Source organism: Argentina silus, assembly GCF_951799395.1.
Source record: "Argentina silus genome assembly, chromosome: Y".
Classification (NCBI taxonomy): domain Eukaryota; kingdom Metazoa; phylum Chordata; class Actinopteri; order Argentiniformes; family Argentinidae; genus Argentina; species Argentina silus.
The window spans coordinates 115,413-136,748 of NC_139654.1; the positions used below are offsets into that span (position 1 = coordinate 115,413).

Genomic DNA, 21,336 nt, shown 5'->3' on the forward strand with positions numbered 1-21,336 from the left:
AGTATATAAGATGTGTGTGTGGGTGTGTGTGTCTACTTGTGTGAGTGGGGATGAGGGGGAGGGGGTATGTGTGTGTAGAGTAGGTGTGAATGTGAGGTGTGTGTGTGTGTGTGTGACCCTAGAAGGTGAATTAAATCAGTGTGAGCTTAGACATGAATTTCTTCAATTAAGAATCACTTTCACTCAGCATATGCTTCTACAATAAAATATTCTTATTGTATCTTATTTATTTATTCATTCATCTTAAACCTAACTGCTGTAAAGTCTATTGTTATAAAACGCAGTCAATCCACTCAGTTGGTTCCTTCCCCCTTTTATAATATTACCGCCAAACTCGAATGACGTTTCAAGATGGTGGTTTTCCCGTTTTTTCTGTAAACGTCTCTCCACAAAAGGGTTGTCGCTATTCATACTCTTGATTATTTGGCTTTTACAAGAAGTATCTTACGTTTCCTTTAAGAAGCACCGATGGCTTTCTTCCAATTCCGTATACACAATACTATATATCACACTGTATTCTCATTATTCTGTACTCTGGGAGGCCTAAAAAGTTCACACATTGACCCGTTCTCTAAAAATGTATACTCTTTATTCTTCTATACCTAATTTCTATAATATATCTAATTAATTAAATGTTTGTCTTCTCTCTTATGTTATATACTAACTGTAGTCCTCAATTCCCGACCAACAGTGTTTATACAGAATATCTCTCTCTCAACACAAGCCAGCACAACGAAATATCACTCTCTCAACATAACTCAGTGCTTTTCACAAACACTCACAACATAGCAATTTTTCCGAACATTTTCACAACACGACATAGCAATTTTACAAATATTATCACAACACGACATAGCAATTTTTAATAAAACTACAGGCGGCAGCTTTCTTTTAGAACACAGTACTTAACAAGCATTTCTGTTCTCTGCGTCCGTCTATTTAACACTTCTATCCAGCACTTCAACAATGTATCCGATACACTTCCTCAACATGAACACAGAACTTAGTCACTTAGCTTCGGCCTATACTATCAACTTTCTGTCAATACACCTCCTCAACATGACAGCTAAACTTTCTGTCAATACACCTCCTCAACATGACAGCTAAACCTTCTGTCAATACACCTCCTCAACATGACAGTTAAACCTTCTGTCAATACACCTCCTCAACATGACAGTTAAACCTTCTGTCAATACATCTCCTCAACATGACAGTTAAACCTTCTGTCAATACACCTCCTCAACATGACAGCTATCCTTATTTACAGTACTATTTCACTAAAACTACACATCAACAATATTTCAGCGTTATTCATGCAATAATCTGCCCGTTCAGACCTGTAATATGTATTTAATATGACAGCGGCATCCACAGGGTAGTATACACCTATACAGACCTCAAATATCGCTCTAACTCTTTAGCTTACCGTCCAGCCCCAAATCAATCAATTTCAATTTCAGCGGTATTCCATAAATTTACATTTACCATAGCAGGTATGAAATATTGATCTGATTTGGCGTTTATCCGAAGCTCTTCCGTCCGTACAGCCCTGTAATATGTATTTAATATCACAGCGTTTATCCACGGGATTTACCTTATTTTTAACAATTACAGCATGCACATTTTCTGAAATCCTCAACAGCTCTAGTTCAAATCCTAAATGTGGTTTCTTTGTTGGTAAGACTTCATGCACGTGTTCTATCGCAGAGGCCAAAGGTCCAGAGCGATCTACACAAATTCTCTATGCTAAAGCAGGAATTCTGCTTACTTTGTTTTTGAGCTCATTAAATTTGTATGAATTGTCCGGTCTCCTCCCCAACGATAGTTCAAGATGCAAGCCTTATTTATCCAATCCTGTTCGTGACGCCAAATATGTCGTAGAATTTAAATCATAGTATTTTGAAATGAAAATACCGTTAACCAGAGCTGGTGATTAATCCAAAAGACGATATTTTCATTTCAAAATACTATGATTTAAATTCTACGACAATATCAACCGAACTACTATTGAAGCAGGGTTTTTCCATCACTCTGTGTACGTGACACGACTCTGACCACAGAGCTGAGGATGAGCTGAGAAATCTTTAAAAAAAGTAGCTGAAGATGCAGTCGCAAGTCATGAGTAGCTGACCACACTGAGGTCCTGCTGTTCAACTGAAGGTTTCAGTTCCCCTGTGAGGCGAGAGAGTCACAGGAACAATGTAGCAACATAGGACTGTTATCAGAGGACCAGACTTGTAGAACACCAAGACGTTCATTAAAGCACCTTGTGAAGAGCCTCTGTCAGCCAGTGTGCTGGAAGTGACCAATAAGGACCAGTTTATTGTGTTCACAGCGATGGGGGGCTGCAGAGAGGAGTGATAGGCAGATCAAACAGGTACAGTTTTAATTTTAGGTGGACTTTTTGTGATATTTAAGCTGAGTTTAAGCTGTGTTTGATCATAGTTGAGTTTCCTAGGTCAGGGTCAGAGCAGAGATACTCAATACTAGGTGATGGATTCAGATCGGGTATGTTTCTAATTTTATTTGGACCTTTTGTGACTGTTATGCTGATTTGATGCATGCCTTGATTTTACATATGGTGTTTTTAGTTTTTGGGTAATTTTGTCTTTCTTAATAATTTATTTGATCCATATTATTTATTTCACTGCATTGCATTAGTCTCTACAGTCAACTCAAACTGTGCCATTCATTGCTGGTTAGAAAGAGGAACTGAACAGAAAACCTACTTTTCCTGTTTAAAGTGTGTCTTTGGTAGTAGTCATATACATACATCGTAGCACCAACCTGTTCAAAAGAAAGAGATACGTTTTCAAGAACAGAGAATGCTTGGCAGTAAATTGTTCTGTCCTGATTCACCCTGAGGAAAATCAATGACATCCCTGCAGCCCCTCTTTTAATGACTAAAATACTTCTTATTATATAGTTTATTATTATCTAATTAGTTTGTATCTACCTGTGTTTCTGTAGTCCATTACGATTTTAATTTATTCTCTCTGTGAAGCACAAGTGTTTATGAAGTTAAAGTGTTAAAGTGTGTATGAAGTGTGCTATACAAGTAAAGTCTTATTGATTGATACTTTATTGTAAATGTTGTCGTGTACATGAGGAGAATACCATACAGTCAGCCCTGCAATTCTCTGAAGTCACATGTAGCAACAGGAAACTCCTAGGAAAACAACAGAGATGAGGGGCTGCTTGAAACACTGATCTACAGTGACATCTGCTGGTTATTTGATGTTAAGGCAGCCTTTCATGCATACTTGAACCATTGAAGAGAAAGGAGGGGGAGAGGTCTGAGGAAGAGGAGCCCAGGTATATTCTGAATAGATGGGTATTTAGTCTAAGACACAGGCAGTGACTTTACCATCCTGACTGTGGTGGGAAGCTCATTAGGGCTGTTTAGTGGAAGCCTATTGTTGTAATAAGTTGTGAATACAAGAACACAGGAAGGACATATCAGCGCTACCAGAGACTGTATCTGGTTCTTTCCATCACAGTGTGAGGTAGGTTGAGCCGGGGAGGCTGACATAACACCATCCCATTTTATAAGATGATGGCGGAGCCGCAAAGCACTGAAGTGGAAGGTGATTTATTTACAATTTCCAAATAGTGTCCAGAAGATAAGTGATGGAAGAAAACTACAAAAATTCAACAACAGAATCTCAATAAAAAAAACATCAGTGCTGCCCCTAAGACTGACTTTCAAACTGAGAGAGAGCCCCTTCTTCTCCTGGAAGCTCTTCCCATCAGCACATACCAAAACAGACCTACTATTAAAAATAATTAATTACATTACAAAACTGGCTGTAACTACTAACAACCATAAATCGTCTAATTATAATTGATTTATACAGTATAACTAGATTATTGCATAGGTAATAGAACACATCCAAGTTTAGTTGCTTGACAACAATATCAATTAATAAATGGTATTGTCCAATTGCCGTGGTTCGGGTCTGAACATCCGCCAACCCTGAAGCTGAGCAACAAAAAGTCAAACAGACCAACCAACAATAACTTGGAGTAAGAGAACAAGTAAACACTGAAATACTTTACCTAACATGTATGTGTTCTCTAACCTGATAACGGAACAGGGCTGGCAAATGAGATGCGTTATTATAGTGACAACTAACCTTCGACTGCGTGTGTGTGTGTGTGTCTGTCTGTGTGTGTGTGTGTGTGTGTGTGTGTGTATGTGTGTGTGTGTGTGTGTGTGTGTGTGTGTGTGTGTGTGTGTGTGTGTGTGTGTGTGTGTGTGTGTATGTGTGTGTGTGTGTGTGTGTGTGTGCGCGCTCTATCAGATCTGTGGTTGATAAGTACTGATCTCTGTTAACTATAGGTGTGACCTGCTGCCTCTAAAATGAGTCTCTCTGGGGAGAGAGAGGAGGGGACCACTGCCTCTAAAATGAGTCTCTCTGGGGAGAGAGAGGAGGGGACCACTGCCTCGAAAATGAGTCTCTCTGGGGAGAGAGAGGAGGGGACCACTGCCTCTAAAATGAGTCTCTCTGGGGAGAGAGAGGAGGGGACCACTGCCTCTAAAATGAGTCTCTCTGGGGAGAGAGAGGAGGGGACCACTGCCTCTAAAATGAGTCTCTCTGGGGAGAGAGAGGAGGGGACCACTGCCTCTAAAATGAGTCTCTCTGGGGAGAGAGAGGAGGGGACCACTGCCTCTAAAATGAGTCTCTCTGGGGACAGAGAGGAGGGGACCACTGCCTCTAAAATGAGTCTCTCTGGGGAGAGAGAGGAGGGGACCACTGCCTCTAAAATGAGTCTCTCTGGGGAGAGAGAGGAGGGGACCACTGCCTCTAAAATGAGTCTCTCTGGGGAGAGAGAGGAGGGGACCACTGCCTCTAAAATGAGTCTCTCTGGGGAGGTTGAAGACATGGGGTAAGAGAAGAGTCTCTGGAGGGCATTTACCATGAAGATGATGATAATGATGATGATAGATACTTCATTCATAACCAGATTAATGTTAGACGCAGGAATGTAGATATACTGTAGGTCAATGCAAACTGGAGCAACAGACAGAGTTGCAACACTCACTAGAAGGCGTGTCCATCGAGGAGGAGAGCGGATCCTGGAGGGAGATGGCCACTAAAAACCTAAAAGTTATTTACAATACAGATATATTCATATTGGAACTGGATCTAGGAGCTCAGCTCATGTGGCACATTTAAAAACACAACTCCACCTTGTAATGCAGGGTCCAGCAGGAGAGACCAGCCTCACCTGTACCGAGCTGTGTGTCCATGAAGAGTGACTGGTCTATGGACCATCCAATAGAATTCAGAGGAAGAATTCCTCATTCTGGTCAAAGGTTAGTTTGATGTTTATTTGATGTTTATTCCTAATATCCTGATAACACAGGTACACACATGTTATGTTCACTGTCGACTGTTAGTTAATGTGATTTTTTTTTTTTTTGACAGAGTCCAGCAGGAGAGACCGGTCTCACCTGTACCCAGCTGTGTGTCAATAAAGAGTGACTGGTCTATGGGAGAACCAATAGACTTCAGACAGAGAACCGTCACTACTAAACAAGGGTAGGTGTATCATGGGGGATGTGATGAACTAACTGCTAGACTACGCCACCTGTTTGTTTCATGAGGTCCTCGGAGGAAACTATAATGAACTCAGGTTCTACTATCAAGGAGGGAGCATGGGAATAAGGCACACAATGCAACAATCATTTATTGTACAGCTTCTAATCACATCATCTTCAGCTCTAGGAGTTCAGCACATATGTATCATTAAAGGCAGAATTTCAAGACACAGGAATGTAGATATACTGTAGTTCAATGCAAAATGTAGCAACAGACAGTGTTACAAAACTCCCTAGAAGGCATGTCCATGGAGGAGGAGAGCAGATACTGGAGGGAGATGGCCACTAAAAACCTAAAAGCTACTGACAATACAGATACAGTGCATTCGGAAAGTATTCAGACCGCTTCACTTTTTCCACATTTTGTTGTGGAAATGTTGCAGCCTTAATCTAAAATGGATTCAATTCATTTGTTTCCTCATCAATCTATACACAATACCCCATAATGACAAATACAGTACAGGTTTTTAGAAATGTTTGCGAATTTATTTAAAATAAAAAACTGAAATGTCACATTTACATGAGTATTCAGACCCTTTGCTATGACACTCGAAATTGAGCTCAGGTGCATCCTGTTTCCATTGATCATCCTTGAGATGTTTCTATGACTTGACTGGAGTCCATCTGTGGTAAATTCAATTGATTGGACATGATTTGGAACGGCACACACCTGTCTATATGATGTCATTTTACATTTACATTTATGGCATTTAGCAGACGCCTTTATCCAAAGCGACTTAGAGATACATCTGTTTAAGTAAGTGAATCATCAGTCACCTCATCAGTCATCATAAGATAAAGTAATCAATGCTCAGACTAGGGTTATGGTTAGTCTTAGGGTTAGGGTTAGGGGTTAGGGCCATAGGCAGTCACAATGCGAGATGAAGATTTTTTTTTTGACAGGAGAAAAAAGGTCCCACAGTTGATGTCGTAGAATTTAAATAATAGTACTTTGAAATAAAATACCATTAACCGGAGCTGTTAATTCATTCAAAGACTTTATTCACAGAGAATCTGAAGCCGTTCAAAGCCGTTTGTCACCTGTCTTTATACTAACCCTAACCCAGGTCAACCCCCACCATTCAACAAACTTCTAGTTCCTGTCTACATACACCAATAACATTCAAGAATTACATTTCGTCATCAAGGTGGGCTACTCCCACCTGCCCTGGCGTCTGTTTGGCTACCTAAATCTTGATGTGCCTGGCTGATTTCAAAAGCCTTTTGTCCTGGCTGTTTACAACTTTGTTTATCACTTATTTACCCTATCTTTTAATTACTCTGTCCTGGTTTCTGCAGATTTTGATTCTTTCTTTTCTTCACCTATATCAAACCCCTCAATCTGACCTCACCCCTTCTGACTGCATTCTCCAAATATTCTAGGACCATCTGTTTTCTTGTGACCTTTTCCCCTAGGTGTACAACCCTTATATGTCTTAGTCCCACATCCTAACAGTGATTTGAACATGATATACTAATAAAACATGCAAGTGATTCAAGACAATATACATATGCTAATCGTATAAGTAAAAATAACATGAATGACATCAACAGTATGACAGTCTATTAGCTCCAGGGGACACGTCTCCTTTACAGGTGGGGGCGAAAAACCCAGCCTCGTACTAGGAAAATTCCCCCACGGTCCTCACCTTATCCAGTCATCATTGAGCAACCACTTTACAGGTCTGCAAATGAGCACCCGTCCCCATGAGCAACAACTTCCTACACATTTAAATGACTACACAAATTGTTACTAAAAACTAAAACATCACACAACACATCAACCCCTAATGGGACCTATATTTCCATCACAAGGGAACATTCCCTGTCCCTGAACCATGGCCATCCCATTGTGCCTCTATGCATACATTCAACATGGTCATTCTATTAGTTCTACACACAATACGTGTTACCCATAACACCATAAAACACATCATCGTCCATTCAAATTGTAAATATTTACAAGGGGAATAAAGTCCTTGTATGGCCAGGTATTCGTCCTTTTTGATGACTGTAGCAATGTTCCTCCCAAGTTTCCTCTCCGAGCTTGCTAGTCCTGGCTGGGAGTCTAGACGATCTCGTCATCATCGGATGAGGGGGCAGAAGACTCACTGCTGCCTCCCCAGTTGAGAACGGGATATAGGTCTAGATGGCCTCCCATTCTGTTGAGTGCCATTGGAGCTATCCCTCTGGTTACACTCCTCTGCTTAATTGTGCCCTGTATAAAGAAATATCTCAAAACAGGCATTATGCAACAAAATATTAATCCTAACACTATAATCACTATCACAACCATTATTCCCATTTTTGCCAACATTCCTCCCCATGATCCTAGGATGTTGCCTAACCAGTCTAATGTCCCAAAGTCTGTGCCTGCAGTAATTTTCACTTCCTTTCTCAAATTTTTAAGTTTAGTCACTGCTCTGACAAAACTTCCTGCGGGATCAGTATTGTTCGGAATATAGGTACAGCATTCGTCCCCAAACAGTTTACATACTCCACCTTGAGCTGCCATTATAAAATGTAATGCCTGTCTGTTCTGCCCATGTCATTTTGCTTGTCTCTCTGACCTGTTCTCCTAGGGCTGATAGGGCATCATCTGTGTAATTGATGAACCTCTGCTGATTGTAATAAATGGCATTTATCCAATCCACATTTTTATTTATTGTAGGCCAGAGGAAAATTGATTCAAATCCTGTCCATATCTGGCTTCTTGCCTTGAACTCGTCGGGCACCCCTCTAGGCCTATGGCATCTATATAGACTGCGGGGTCTGATATGCCCTTTTTTTTCTGTTTTCTTTTTTAGCTTCCCCCTGTACTTGTCTTAGTTCTTGTTGATCTACCCTTATAGTGGTATCATTCCCCATCAAAATAGTCACTGCCTTGGCTAGCTTAACCCTAGCACATATCCCTGTCCAAGTAGCAGGTAATACTGCCCTTAGCTTTCCTTCTCCACATATCCAATAGTAATCTGCCATGGCCTCGCTTTGGCTGGTATATATACTGGTTATGGGTACTCCCCCTGGAATCCCACTCATCCCAAATCTTGCCATTAGTTGCCCAGAACAGTGGCTGTCGTTTGGGGTCTCTTTCAATATTGCATATAAGCTTGTAGGGTACACTACCTTAGGAGGGGTGGTGTTGTATGTCCCAATTGCCTGAAGATAAGGTTCAGGCCGAGGTGTCTCCATATCCCATGGTACAATGTGCCAGGTTACATGACAGTTCCCTTTAAACTGCCCCAGGCTCTTAGTGTATTGGCTTGTATTAAATTGCTTTTCGAAGCATTCAAACTTTTGCGTCAAATCTATTGAATAGGGTCCTGGAACTTCCCTCTTTTTCCCCTCTACTCTCACATCTATCTCTTTACATTGGTCTCTAAAAGTCTGATCATAAAATGTATTACATTTATGGTTGCTTAAGATACCTAAACATTCGGCTCCACAATAGGGTTGTTCTGTCCACTCCAAGCAACAGACCTTCTGATTAAACTGATGACATGCCTGGCATGTATGTGGATTAGGTACAACTTGCAACTTTTTGAGCGGTGATGGACTGCACATGAGGCAATCTCCTTCTGTTATTGATTTGGCTGTAAACTCTGCCAATCTATACCAATCATTCTGCCTAGCCTGGTCCCATAATACATTTTCCTCGCTCCATGCACCATTATCTGAGCTAATCTCATTGGGTATTCCAAATCTGGGTATTACTTCTCTTGTTAGAAATTTAAGCACTGTTCCTGCCCCTAATTCTGCCGATGGCGTTGCTTCTACCCATCTGCTGAATCTATCTATGACAACAAGCATGTATCTTTTCCCATTGACCTTTTTTATCATGTCTACATAGTCCATTACCAAATGTTTAAATGGTCCATCTGGAACCGGTATGTGTCCTAAAGGTGTTTTGATTCCCTTTCTTACATTGTTTTGTGCGCATACTGTGCATTCTGCCAATGCATTTTCTACCATTGCCTGTAAATAGGGTGACCAATACCCTTGGAGTTTTATCTTTCTCACAACTTCAAACCCTTGCGCAATGGTCAAAACCATGCGCATCAGCGATCAAAATCCCCAGTAGCACCGTGGGTGCCACTATAGTACCCTCATGTGATCTCCACTGTAGAGTCTACCTTTGGCCCCCTTTGGAGCCACATGGATTGCTCATACAGCCCTGCAATCTGTTGCATGCGAATGATATCCTCTAGCTGCATTATTGGTTCTATTAATACCATTGGGGCCAACACGGCCACCTCACACTTTGACGCTCTCTTTGCCGCTTCATCAGCAGCATTATTGCCCTGAATAATGTAATCATTACCTTTCTGGTGCGCATGACATTTAATGATGGCTAACTGCTTTGGTTTCATCATGGTCGACATCAATTCCTTAATTTGCTCACAATGCTGTATGGGTGACCCATCACTTTTCAAAAAACCTCTCTGTTTCCATACTGCTCCAAACAGATGACAGACTCCATGCGCATAAGCTGAGTCAGTAAAAATGTTCACTGCTTTGCCTTCTCCCATTTTACAGGCTTCTGTCAGTGCTCTTAGTTCTGCCAACTGGGCCGAACACGGTTGTGGACAGCTGTCTATCTTCTCTTCTCGGAATGTCTGTCCTATTTGTTTAACTATGCCGTACCCTGCATGATTTCCTAAATGATCTCTGTAACATGAACCATCTACAAAATATGTCTCTTCTGCATATTGTAAGGGTGTTGATTCTAAGTCTGGTCTTAACCTAGTGAATGTTAGTGAGTGTGCTATACAATCATGTTCTTCCCCTTCATCTGCCAGTGGTATTAACTCAGCTGGATTTACTGTACTACATCTCTTGATAGTGATGTCTGGGTATGTCAATAACGACAAATATGACAGGTTCCTAGCTTGCGTTAGAACAAACCTTCCCTGTTCTAACAGTTCCACTGTCTTGTGATGTGTGTATATTGTTATTGGGTATCCCATTGTGACTGACGAGGCCTTTTCATAGGCATAGTGCATAGCTGCCACTCCCTGAAAAGGGCGGGTACCCCTGGGCAACACTGTCTAGTTTGGTGCTATAATAGGCTAACGCTTGCTTTTTCCTACCACTACACGTTTCCTGTACTAACACTGCTGAAGCATACCCACTCCTTCTGTTTGCCACATACAATAGGAATGGTTTGTTATAATCGGGCACAGCCAATGCTGGTGCCCGTTGCATTTCTTTTTTCAACATTTCAAATGCTATTGTAGCTTCTGTTGTCCATATTAAAGGGGCTCTTAAGTTCTGCTGACCAGCTGTTTTCATCAGCACCCTCAGAGCTGCTGTTTTTATCGCATAGTCCTCTATCCAATCTCCGCTGAACTTGGTTGAACACATGAGGTGAATGTTTGAACCCTTGAGGTATTCTAGTGTAAATGTATTGTTGTCCTCTGTAGGTAAATGCAAACAAGTACCGACTTTCTTCTGCTAATGGTACACTGAAGAAAGCTGAGCATAAATCTATCACTGTATAGTATTTGGCTGTCGGAGGAACATTTGTTAACAATGTATGAGGATTTGGTACTTCTGCTCGCCAATCTTGTACCACCTCATTTACTGCTCTTAAGTCATGCACCAATCTCCATTTTGACTTATCTGCTTTTAGAATTGGAAGAAGGGGGGTATTGTACGGGCTGTTTATTCTTTCTAAAACTCCCGCTGCTATCAAACCCTCTATTGTTCTGCTTATTCCTTCCTCAGCTTCAGGTTTCATAGGATATTGGGCTTTTCTTGGTAATACTCTGCCCTGTTTTGTTCTTATAATTATGCTGATTTTACTAAGCCCACGTCAGTGTCATGTTTTGACCAGAGACTTTCTGGGATCTGTTTTTCCATGTTATCTCTCAATTGATTATCTGACTTTTCTTTCATCTGAACCTGTTGTTTAACCAATATGGCTACTTCCTGTGGTATACCATTCATAGGCGTGGCACATATTATTTTTATGAATTCCTTGTCTGCAGAATGTTTTACCAATGGGTTACTTGTTTCTTTCCAATCACTCTTTAATGCGGTTCTCATCATTGGTCCCAAGGCTCTTGCTCTATACCCTTTATTTACCATTAATGACACATGAGGAGCAGCATTAGGTATATTATACCATCAATTCTGATTGATCTATTTGCATAGCTGCTCTCTGTTTTCCCACTATAATATATTGTGACATTAATGGGACAACCAGATTTTTGGTTTGCTCCTGCCAAATTTGTTCTTGGCCGGAGTTGCAATTTGAGTCAAACTGCACAGTGCAGTGGTAGTCAAATCTTGGTCTTCGTGCATCTGGCAATTGGGCTTCAATATATTTTCTCAATTTTAACCAAGTTTGTTTTATTTCATGGTTTATTTCCCCTAACTAGTAAACATTTGCGCTTGCAGTTATTGGTATTTCTTCTGTCTTTATTGCCATATTATCTACATATACACCTTCTGGGAAACACCATATTTTCATCCCCAGCATGCATAATGCATCCCTCCCCAAGAGATTCACAGGTGTCCGGTCAGAGATCAGTACGGGCAGGGTTGTGGCTCTGTCTCCTATCTTGAGACTTACTGGAGTTGTCATTGGAATTAGCTGCGCTTGTCCCGAGAATCCTACTGTTTTAACAAATTGTCCTGACCTGGGGAGGTGAGAGAAATAATTTAGACCTACACAAGTGTAGGTTGCTACTGTATCTATCATCATGGGTATGTCTCTATCTTCTATTTGAACCTGCAGCATTGCTTCTTGATCAGCTTCTGTGGTTAACACTGGAAGCTGACCCTCCCTTTTCAGATTCTCTGGGCATCCCGAGTAACCATAATTCAGTCCCCTATATGGATTGGCTGGTCCTTGTGGAGGCTTCTGCTGTTGCTGACCATAGCCCTGTTGACTATTCCCCCTCGGCTGCCATGGATTAATTGTACATTGTCTTCGGTTGTGTCCTGCCTGGTGACATCCCCAGCACACACCGGGTGGACCTAGTGAGTCTGCTATTTGGAACCTTCCTTGGGGTCTCTGTCTGCCCTTCCATGGCTGAAACTGCTGGGGCTGCTGGGTATACACCTGAACTACAGGTACGGTGGGTTGCTCTTGTCCCTGAAGTCTCAGCACTGGAAGTTTCGGCGGCCATTACGCCTTGTACCTTCTTTTTGTTTCATTCTGTGAGTTCCCCCAGCTGGAGCTATGTTAACTTTCTCTGGTTCTCCTTTTCTTGCTCCTTTAGCTTTGATTCATCTTTCCGGTATTTTTCCACCGCATGGACCAGATGATCACAGAATTCCTTGTGTGTTTTTGACGTCTCACCACATCCTCTAACCTGCTTTTCACCGGAGGGCACATGGCCTCTATCACTGCAGTTCTGAACAGAGTTGTCATCAGTGGGTCTCCCTCTGGGTCTGCTTCAGTCTCTAGTTTCTACTTCTTCAGTTGCTAGTGCAGGTATGTGGCAGGAGTCTCAGTCTCTCCCAGTGGGTCTCCCTTCAGGGTCTTGATATCCAGCCTTTGTGGATATTCTTCTCTCAGGGTTGTCCACATCTCATTTCTGGTCTGATCAAATGACATCCCATCGGCTCTGGTATAGCCCTGTGCTCCTTCCAGTCCACAGCTTATGAGAATGTCTTCCATCTTTGCCACCCCCAATACCCTGGCCAACAGGGCTTTGAGGTCTCCCACCGCTAGCAGTTTCCCTGCAATCTCTTCCTCAAAGCTTCTAATCCATTTACCTGCTCCATCATGTATGTCAGGTAATCTGCTAACTATTCCCTGTAAGTCCTGCATACCCCAGGGCACATAGTGTCCTTGATTTCCTTTTATCAGGATGGGGCAATGATATCTATCTAGGCGACCTATCTTTCCCCTATACCTCAACTCTCGTTCAGTAGTTCTGCATTCTTCCTTATGTCTTTTTCTAGTATTTTCTTCCCAGTCACTAAATATTTCATCTATTGTTTGTGCTTGGTCTATCTCCCTCTGTCTTATCCAAGACCTCCTCTCCCCCTGTCCCTCATCACCCGACCTCGGGTCATCTCTTGGGTCATCTCTTGGGTCATCTCCGGGTCCCCAGGTGGTTGCTCCCTCATCTCTGGGTGTGCTGTATAGCTGTTTCTCTTTTCTGCGTGTGCTTGGTTCCTTCCCTTTACCTCTCTCTCCTTTTACTCCGGCTTCCAATGGTTTAGTCCTTTTTTCTTGTCTTGACTCTGACCTCCACACGCCTTTGTCTACCTGGTTTAGGGCTTCTTTTAATTCTGCATAACAATCAAGCTGTATGGGGCTTCTTGATCCCCTTCTCTCTTTATTTCCCCTCTCTTCTTCCTCATCTTCTTCCACCTTTATATTCCCATCCAGGTGTATCTTTGCTGATAACACAGGGAATTCCCCATGGTCGTAGGGTGGGGGCATCACCTTTTCTTCCTCATTACCTTCAATTCCAAATAATATAGATAACATGTATGATTAATATTTACAATTAATCTCTGCTAGATTATATTTAACAATGGAAGTGCAATTCGTTTTTTGTGATAAAGTTATAATTTATGTAAAAAATCTGCTATAATAAGGACTTGGGTGGAAAAAATCATGCTTATCTCTGAAAAGTTGAAATGAAACAATGTTTTCATTGATGTTGATTATTTTTGAACAGATATTGAGATATTCTTATTATAATCAAAGCTGTGAAAAGCAAATACAGGTGATGAACGACAATAGATACACGAGAACCAAACTTAGATCGATTTAGTCACTGGATATGAAATACATCTCTCAAAAATGTCTCAAAAATAATTTGAGATGATTTACAATAAATAGAAACACAAAACATGAACGAAATGTACACTGCTTTATTCACTGTCAATAAAATATAGTACACGTCTGAAAAATACATCTCTCAAACAATTCTGAAATAATATTGGATACATGTGAATTCGAAAAATGGTGTGTGTGCATGGGCATGCCTGTCTACACAACACATGATGCACAGAATTTGAGAGTAGGTGTACTACAGATGTACTTTTTGCAGTTTCTGCATGTGGTTTGTGTCTTTGAGTCCTTTGAGGGTTCACACACCTCGCTGCGCTTCCTCTTGTTGCCACCAGATGCAATCTAGAATAATGAAAATACTTTATTAGATTTTTTTCACACCACATCTTCGAATAGTCAATTTCAATTTGACCCACATACACACAGAGACACTCAGAAACACACACACACACACACACACATGCGCGCGCGCACACACACACACACACACACACACACACACAGATACATGCACACATAAACAACAACAACAGGACACTTACTTCAGGCACTGGAGGTTGTGGTTGTGTGGGTCGTGCAGGTGGGACAGCAGGAGCCTCCTCCACCCTCCTCACTATGGCTAGAGAAGCTGGGTTCCTGGGCACATGTTGTCTCCTCTGTATGTGCGGTGTCACCAGTGCTCATAAGCATCACATTTTTGCCCTTTTTGGGTATGTAGGATACCAGGGCCATGTTGGCCGTAAACACAAAGAGGGAGGAATGGACTGGCCTGTTCTTTACAGTTAGAAGTTGAGGTGGGAGCTCTGTCTTATTTTTTCTGACTGTTCCACCCATTGTCAGCTTTCTTTTGAGAAGTTCCTGTCCCAGGCTGTACGATGTGAAAAAATTATCCTAAGTGATGTTGTGGCCACTGAGGCCCTGTGACATATCCAGTACCACCCATGTCCCCTGGTGTCTCTCAGGGTCTCCTCCCTCTGGCTTCCCAGAATGTTTTGTAACAACATTGTGCAGGTTCTGTGTGTGTTTGTATGTGTGTGAGTGTGTGTGTGCATGTTTCTGTAAGTCTGTGTGTCTCTGTGTATATGCGGGTCAAATTGACCCGAACACCCTGTGAAGGACATAAATGTGTAGGGGGGGGGTGTAGCATGTGCACTCAATGATTTTTTTTTCTTTGATGTTCTTCACAGTAAATAAGCCAAGGCCATGGAGTTTCAGGTTGAAAAATTGTTTCCTTGTATATTTTTTCTTCAAGTAAAAATTAAAAACGCCACACAAGGGTTAAAAGAGGGTTTTTATTCTCTAATATTTCTACTGGAGTTACCATGGTAATCCCTTTCTCCATTTTTCCCTTTGTCTTTCCTTTTGCAGTCATATTTTTTTTTAGGGTTATTGTAAAATGTCAAAAAAGTAACAATATTAATAATAATAATAATAATAATAATAATATTGTGTTATTGGTTATCTAGAATATCACTGTAAGATTAAAGAAATATGTTAGGAAACAGCTTTGGAATCAGCTTGAGATATCCTAATCACAATTGGTGTCTTACACCCTGGGAATCAAATGTAGGTATAGCCAACTGTCTGTGTGTGAGTGTGATGTGTGTATGAGTGTGTGTGTGTGTGTGTGTGTGTGTGTGTGTGTCTATGTGTGTGTGTATGAGTGTAGTATGTGATGTGTGTATGAGTATATAAGATGTGTGTGTGTGTGTCTGTGTGAGTGTGATGTGTGTATGAGTGGGGATGAGGGGGAGGGGGTCTGTGTGTGTAGAGTGGGTGTGAATGTGAGGTGTGTGTGTGTGTGTAACCCTAGAATGTGAATCAAATCAGTGTGAGCTTAGACATGAATCTCTTCAATTAAGAATCACTTTCACTCAGCATATACTTAATATGGGTTAATATATATAATATAATGTTTTTATTTGATCTTATTTATTTATTTCATTATTTCATTATTTATTCATTCATTCATCGTAAACCTGACTGCTGTAAAGTCTATTGTATAAAACACAGCTCAGCCCACTCAGTTGGTTCCCTCCCACTTTTACAACAATACCGCCCAACTCGAATGTTTCAAGATGGCGGTCTTCCCGTTTTTTCTTCAACGTCTCTCCACTTATCTCAACCTTCTCTTATAATTCTTACTCCGACTCCCCAAAGGGTTGTCTCTATTCCTACTTTTGATTATTTAGTTTTTACAAGAAGTATCTTACGTTTCCTTTAAGAGGAAACAATGGCTTTCTTCCAATTCCGTAGACACAGATATACTATATATCATACTATATTCTCATTATTCTGTACTCTGAGAGGCCTAAGAAGTTCACACATTGACCCGTTCTCTAAAAATGTATACTCTTTATTCTTCTATACCTAATCTCTATAATATATCTAATTGATTAGACTTTTGTCTTCTCTCTTATGTTATATACTAACTGTAGTCCTCAATTCCCGACCAACAGTGTTTATACAGAATATCGCTCTTTCAACACAACACAGCGCCTTTTACAAACACTCACAACACAGCAACTTTTACAAGCATTTCACGACACAGCGATTTTTACACTAAAACTACAAGTGGCGGTTTTCTCTCATGACACAGCGCTAACAAGCACTTCTGCCATCTACGTCCGCTTACGTCACAATACTAATATAAACAGCAATATTTCACTAAAACTACAGGTTACTACAGGTACTGCGCTTCTGTTATCTACATCCGCCTACTTAACACTTCTATCCTCCACACGAACACAAAGTTTCTAAATACTCTCTTATCCGTACAGACCTGAATCAATTAATCTCAGCGGTAGCCACAAGCTCCTTACCCGTGGTTCAGCCCAGTATTGATCTCTTCAATTCTGCGGTACTCACAGGACTTTGCACATGTGACCCACTCTTTGGGCTTTAACTTATTTACAGTTATTAACAGTTAGTGCATGCACATTTTCTGAAATCTCCAACAGCTCTAGTTCAAATCCTAAATTTGGTTTCTTTATTGGTAAGACTCATGCTAATGTCCTACCGTTGAGTCCGGAGATCCAGAGCGAATTACGCAAATTTTCTATACTCAAGCAGGAATTCTGCTTACCTTATTTTGAGCTCATTAATTTGTATAATTCGTCCGGTTTGTCTACCTAAATCATGATGAGCCTGGCTGATTTCAAAAGCCTTTTGTTCTGGCTGTTTACAACTTTGTTTATTACTTATTTACCGTAACTTTTAACTACTCTATCCTGGTTTCTGCAGCTTTTGATCCTTTCTTTTCTTCACCTATATCAAACCCCTCAATCTGACCTCACCCCTTCTGACTGCATTCTCCAAATATTCTAGGACCATCTGTTTTCTTGTGACCTTTTCCCCTTATATGTCTTTAAATTTACCATATTGACAGTGCATGTCAAAGCAAAAACCAGGCCATGAGGTTGAAGGAATTGTCCGTAGACCTCCGAGATAGGATTGTGTCGAGGCACAGATCTGGGGAAGGGTCCAAAAAAATAATATTTATAATTTAAAAGCTATTTACAATACATTTATATTAATTTGGACTGGCCACATCGTCCCCACTCTCCTCCTACCAGCGCACCCCAACCCTCCATGGTGATGGGGATCCCCCGAATTAAACAAAGACAGGTTCATTAACACTCTGTCCTTCACAATGCCACCCTCCTGTGGAACTGGCTCTAGGAGCTCAGCTCATATGGCACATTTAAAAACACAACTTCACCTTGTAATGCAGGGTCCAGAAGGAGAGACCAGCCTCACCTGTACCCAACTGTATGTCCATGAAGAGTGACAACTCTATGAGGCAGCCAATCTCATTCAGAGGAAGACCTCCTCATTCTGATCAAAGGTTAGTTTGATGTTTATTCCTAGTAGTCAATATCCTGACGACACACAGACACACACTCATGAACACATTATGAAAGAACAATTAAAGTTCAGACAAGGAACCGTCACTACTAAACAAGGGTAGGTGTATCATGGGGGATGTGATGAACTAACTGCTAGACAACGCCACCTGTTTGTTTCATGAGGTCCTCGGAGGAAACTATAATGAACTCAGGTTCTACTATCAAGGAGGGAGCATGGGAATAAGGCACACAATGCAACAATCATTTATTGCACAGCTTATAATCACATGATCTTCAGCTCTAGGAGCTCAGCACATATTGATCATTAAAGGCAGAATTTCAAATGTTAGACACAGGAATGTACAGTCATGAGAAAAAGTTAGGACACCCCCCAAAATATTAAGTTATTCTCTTAAAAATATGGACATATCAATATGTTATCTTCTTTCTAACAATGTCTATAGATAAAGGGGATGTAATTGAACAAAAAACTATGAAAATGTAACTTTGTAATCATTTATTTAACGAAAAATTAACAATAATGCCAATTCCTACTGAGGAAAAAGTTAGGACACCCTATGCCCTAATAGCTAGTATTGCCCCCCTTGGCTGAAATAACCTCAATTAGACGTTTCTTATAACTGTCTACAGGTCTCTGACATCAATTGGGAGAAAGTTTTTCCCACTCCTCCTTGCAGAATTCTTTCAGCTGTGTGATGTTCGAGGGGTGTCTTGCATGCACAGCCAGTTTCAAATCAATCCACAGCATCTCAATAAGATTAAGATCCGGGCTTTGACTTGACCATTCCAGAACTCTCAATTTATTTTTCTTGAGCCATTCCTTGGTAGATTTACTGGAATGTTTTGGGTCATTGTCATGTTGCATGGTCCACATCTGCTTCAGCTTCAACTTTCGAACAGATGGTCTCACATTTTCCTCAAGCACCCTCTGATACAATACAAAATTCATAGTGGATTCTATGATGGTGAGCTGACCAGGCCCTGCTGCAGAAAAGCAGCCCCAAACCATGACATTTCCACCCCCATGCTTCACAGTTGGTATGAGGTTCTTGTTCTCAAATGCTGTCTTGGTTTTGCGCCAAACATGTCTACTCTTACTGTGCCCAAATAGTTCAACTTTGGATTCATCTGTCCAAAGCACATTGTTCCAGAAGTTCTGGTCTTTCTCTAGGTGTTCTCTGGCAAACTTTAGTCTTGCCCTGATGTTTTTTTTTGACAGCAGGGGTTTCCTCCTTGCACACCTCCCATGTAATGCAAACTTGTTCAGTCTCTTTCTTATGGTGGATGCATGTGCTTTGACATCAATTGTGGCAAGAGATACCTGTAGGTCTCGTGATGACATTCTGGGATTGTTGGAGACTTCTTTAAGCATCTTTCGGTCAGCTCTTAGGCTGAACTTGCTTGGGCGGCCTGACCTGGCCATGTTGGTGGTGGTTTTAAATGTTCTCCACTTGTAAATTATTTTCCGGACAGTGGAATGGCCAATTTCGAATAGTTTGGAGATCTTTTTATATCCCTTCCCAGACTCATATGCATCTACAATTTTTCTTCTGAAGGCCTCAGAGAGCTCTTTTGATCTCGCCATGGTGATGCAACTCACTTCAACAATCAAGAGCAAACCAAACTAAATATCTGAGGTTTAAATAGGACAGGCTCCTCCAAAATCCTCTGTAACGATGTTCTAATCATTTGCACCTGATGTGGTGCTCTTTATTATAATTTTAGGCATTTTAAGTGGAACTAAATGTAGGGGTGTCCTAACTTTTTCCTCACAAGAAGATTGCATTTCTATTAATTACATTTTACCAATAATCTTTTAAATAATTTGTTTCAGTTGTATTTGTTTAGTTATATTACCTCAATTTTTCAATATTGTTCAAATGAATATCAAATGTCCATATGTTTGAATATGTTGAAGAAGACAAAGGTTTTCATAGGGTGTCCTAATTTTTTCTCATGACTGTAGATATACTGTTGTTCAATGCAAACTGGAGCAACAGACAGTGTTACAACACTCACTAGAAGGCTTGTCCATGGAGGAGGAGAGCAGATCCTGGAGGGAGATGGCCACTAAAAACCTAAAAGCTACTGACAATACAGATATATTAATTTGAACTGGCTACATCGTCCACCAATGTTATTTTTTTGTAAAATTCAGCTGACACAAGAACTTTATTTAACTTTAATAACTTAGTTTCAATGGCCTAAAACAACAATGGGTTTTCAATCATACCTCAGTCAGGATACAGTCATCTGAATCTTGTTAAAGGTTAGTTTGAGGTTTAATCCTCATAGTGGTCTATGAGGCTGCCAATAACATTCAGTAGCGGTATACACAATTAAGTTATTCTATTTGAGAAACTGGGCCTCATTCACATTTCTCTGGATAAAGACCTCTGTTTATTTCTTGTTTTTACCCAGAATCCCCAGTGACCCTGTGGAGAGACCAGAGTCAGAGATTCCCAGTGGTCAGTCTGTCCAGAGTCAAAGTGAACTGGCCTCCATATTCAGGGTGAGCTAAATAGAAAGTATGACATTGAAAATGGCTAAGTAATCCACATAGAACAGTTATTTTTTTCTTGTTTCAATTGCATGCCAAAGTCAAGTGTTTTTTGTATTTAGTCTGTATATTGTCTATCTCACTCCACTTTATTTTTCTAAATGTTTCAGTCGCTTGAAGACAATGTCATCACTCTAGTGAGAAATGAGCTGAAGAGGTTCAAGAGGCTTATTTCTCGAGACCACCCAGAGTGCTTTGAGAGTCAGGGGGAGGAAGAGGAAGTGGTGGATGATGAAGAAGAAGAGAAGCAGGAGAGCAGTGCCAGAGAAGGGGCTCTGAAGATCACACTGCACGTCCTGAGGAACATGAACCAGAAGGAGCTCGCTGACACACTGGAGAAACGTAAGAGACCTCATGTGTTTTCACAGAGAAGTGTTACTGGGCCTGAAATATTATTGGAAATACAAACACCACTAACTGTAATTACGATGTATATCCACATTTGGTCACTCTTTATATTATGTTGTCTCTATAACTTAGTGTCTCTGTAATTACTCCAGTAACAAGATTGGTTGTTAATGTATAATTGCATAGTAATGGG

At 40.9% G+C, this 21,336-nt stretch overlaps 1 protein-coding gene across 1 annotated transcript in view; it reads left to right on the forward strand.

Moving 5' to 3' along the window:
• Nucleotides 1-4,717: 4,717 nt before the first annotated feature.
• The window catches only part of LOC310823685 (uncharacterized protein), a 131,859-nt gene continuing 115,240 nt past the window's right edge, over nucleotides 4,718-21,336 (forward strand). Inside the window, 6 exon segments of the mRNA XM_083696545.1 lie at nucleotides 4,718-4,890; nucleotides 5,207-5,320; nucleotides 5,433-5,546; nucleotides 18,100-18,213; nucleotides 20,657-20,747; nucleotides 20,906-21,137. Of these exon segments, the coding sequence (XP_083552671.1) occupies nucleotides 4,724-4,890; nucleotides 5,207-5,320; nucleotides 5,433-5,546; nucleotides 18,100-18,213; nucleotides 20,657-20,747; nucleotides 20,906-21,137 (832 nt within the window). The 5' untranslated portion in view covers nucleotides 4,718-4,723.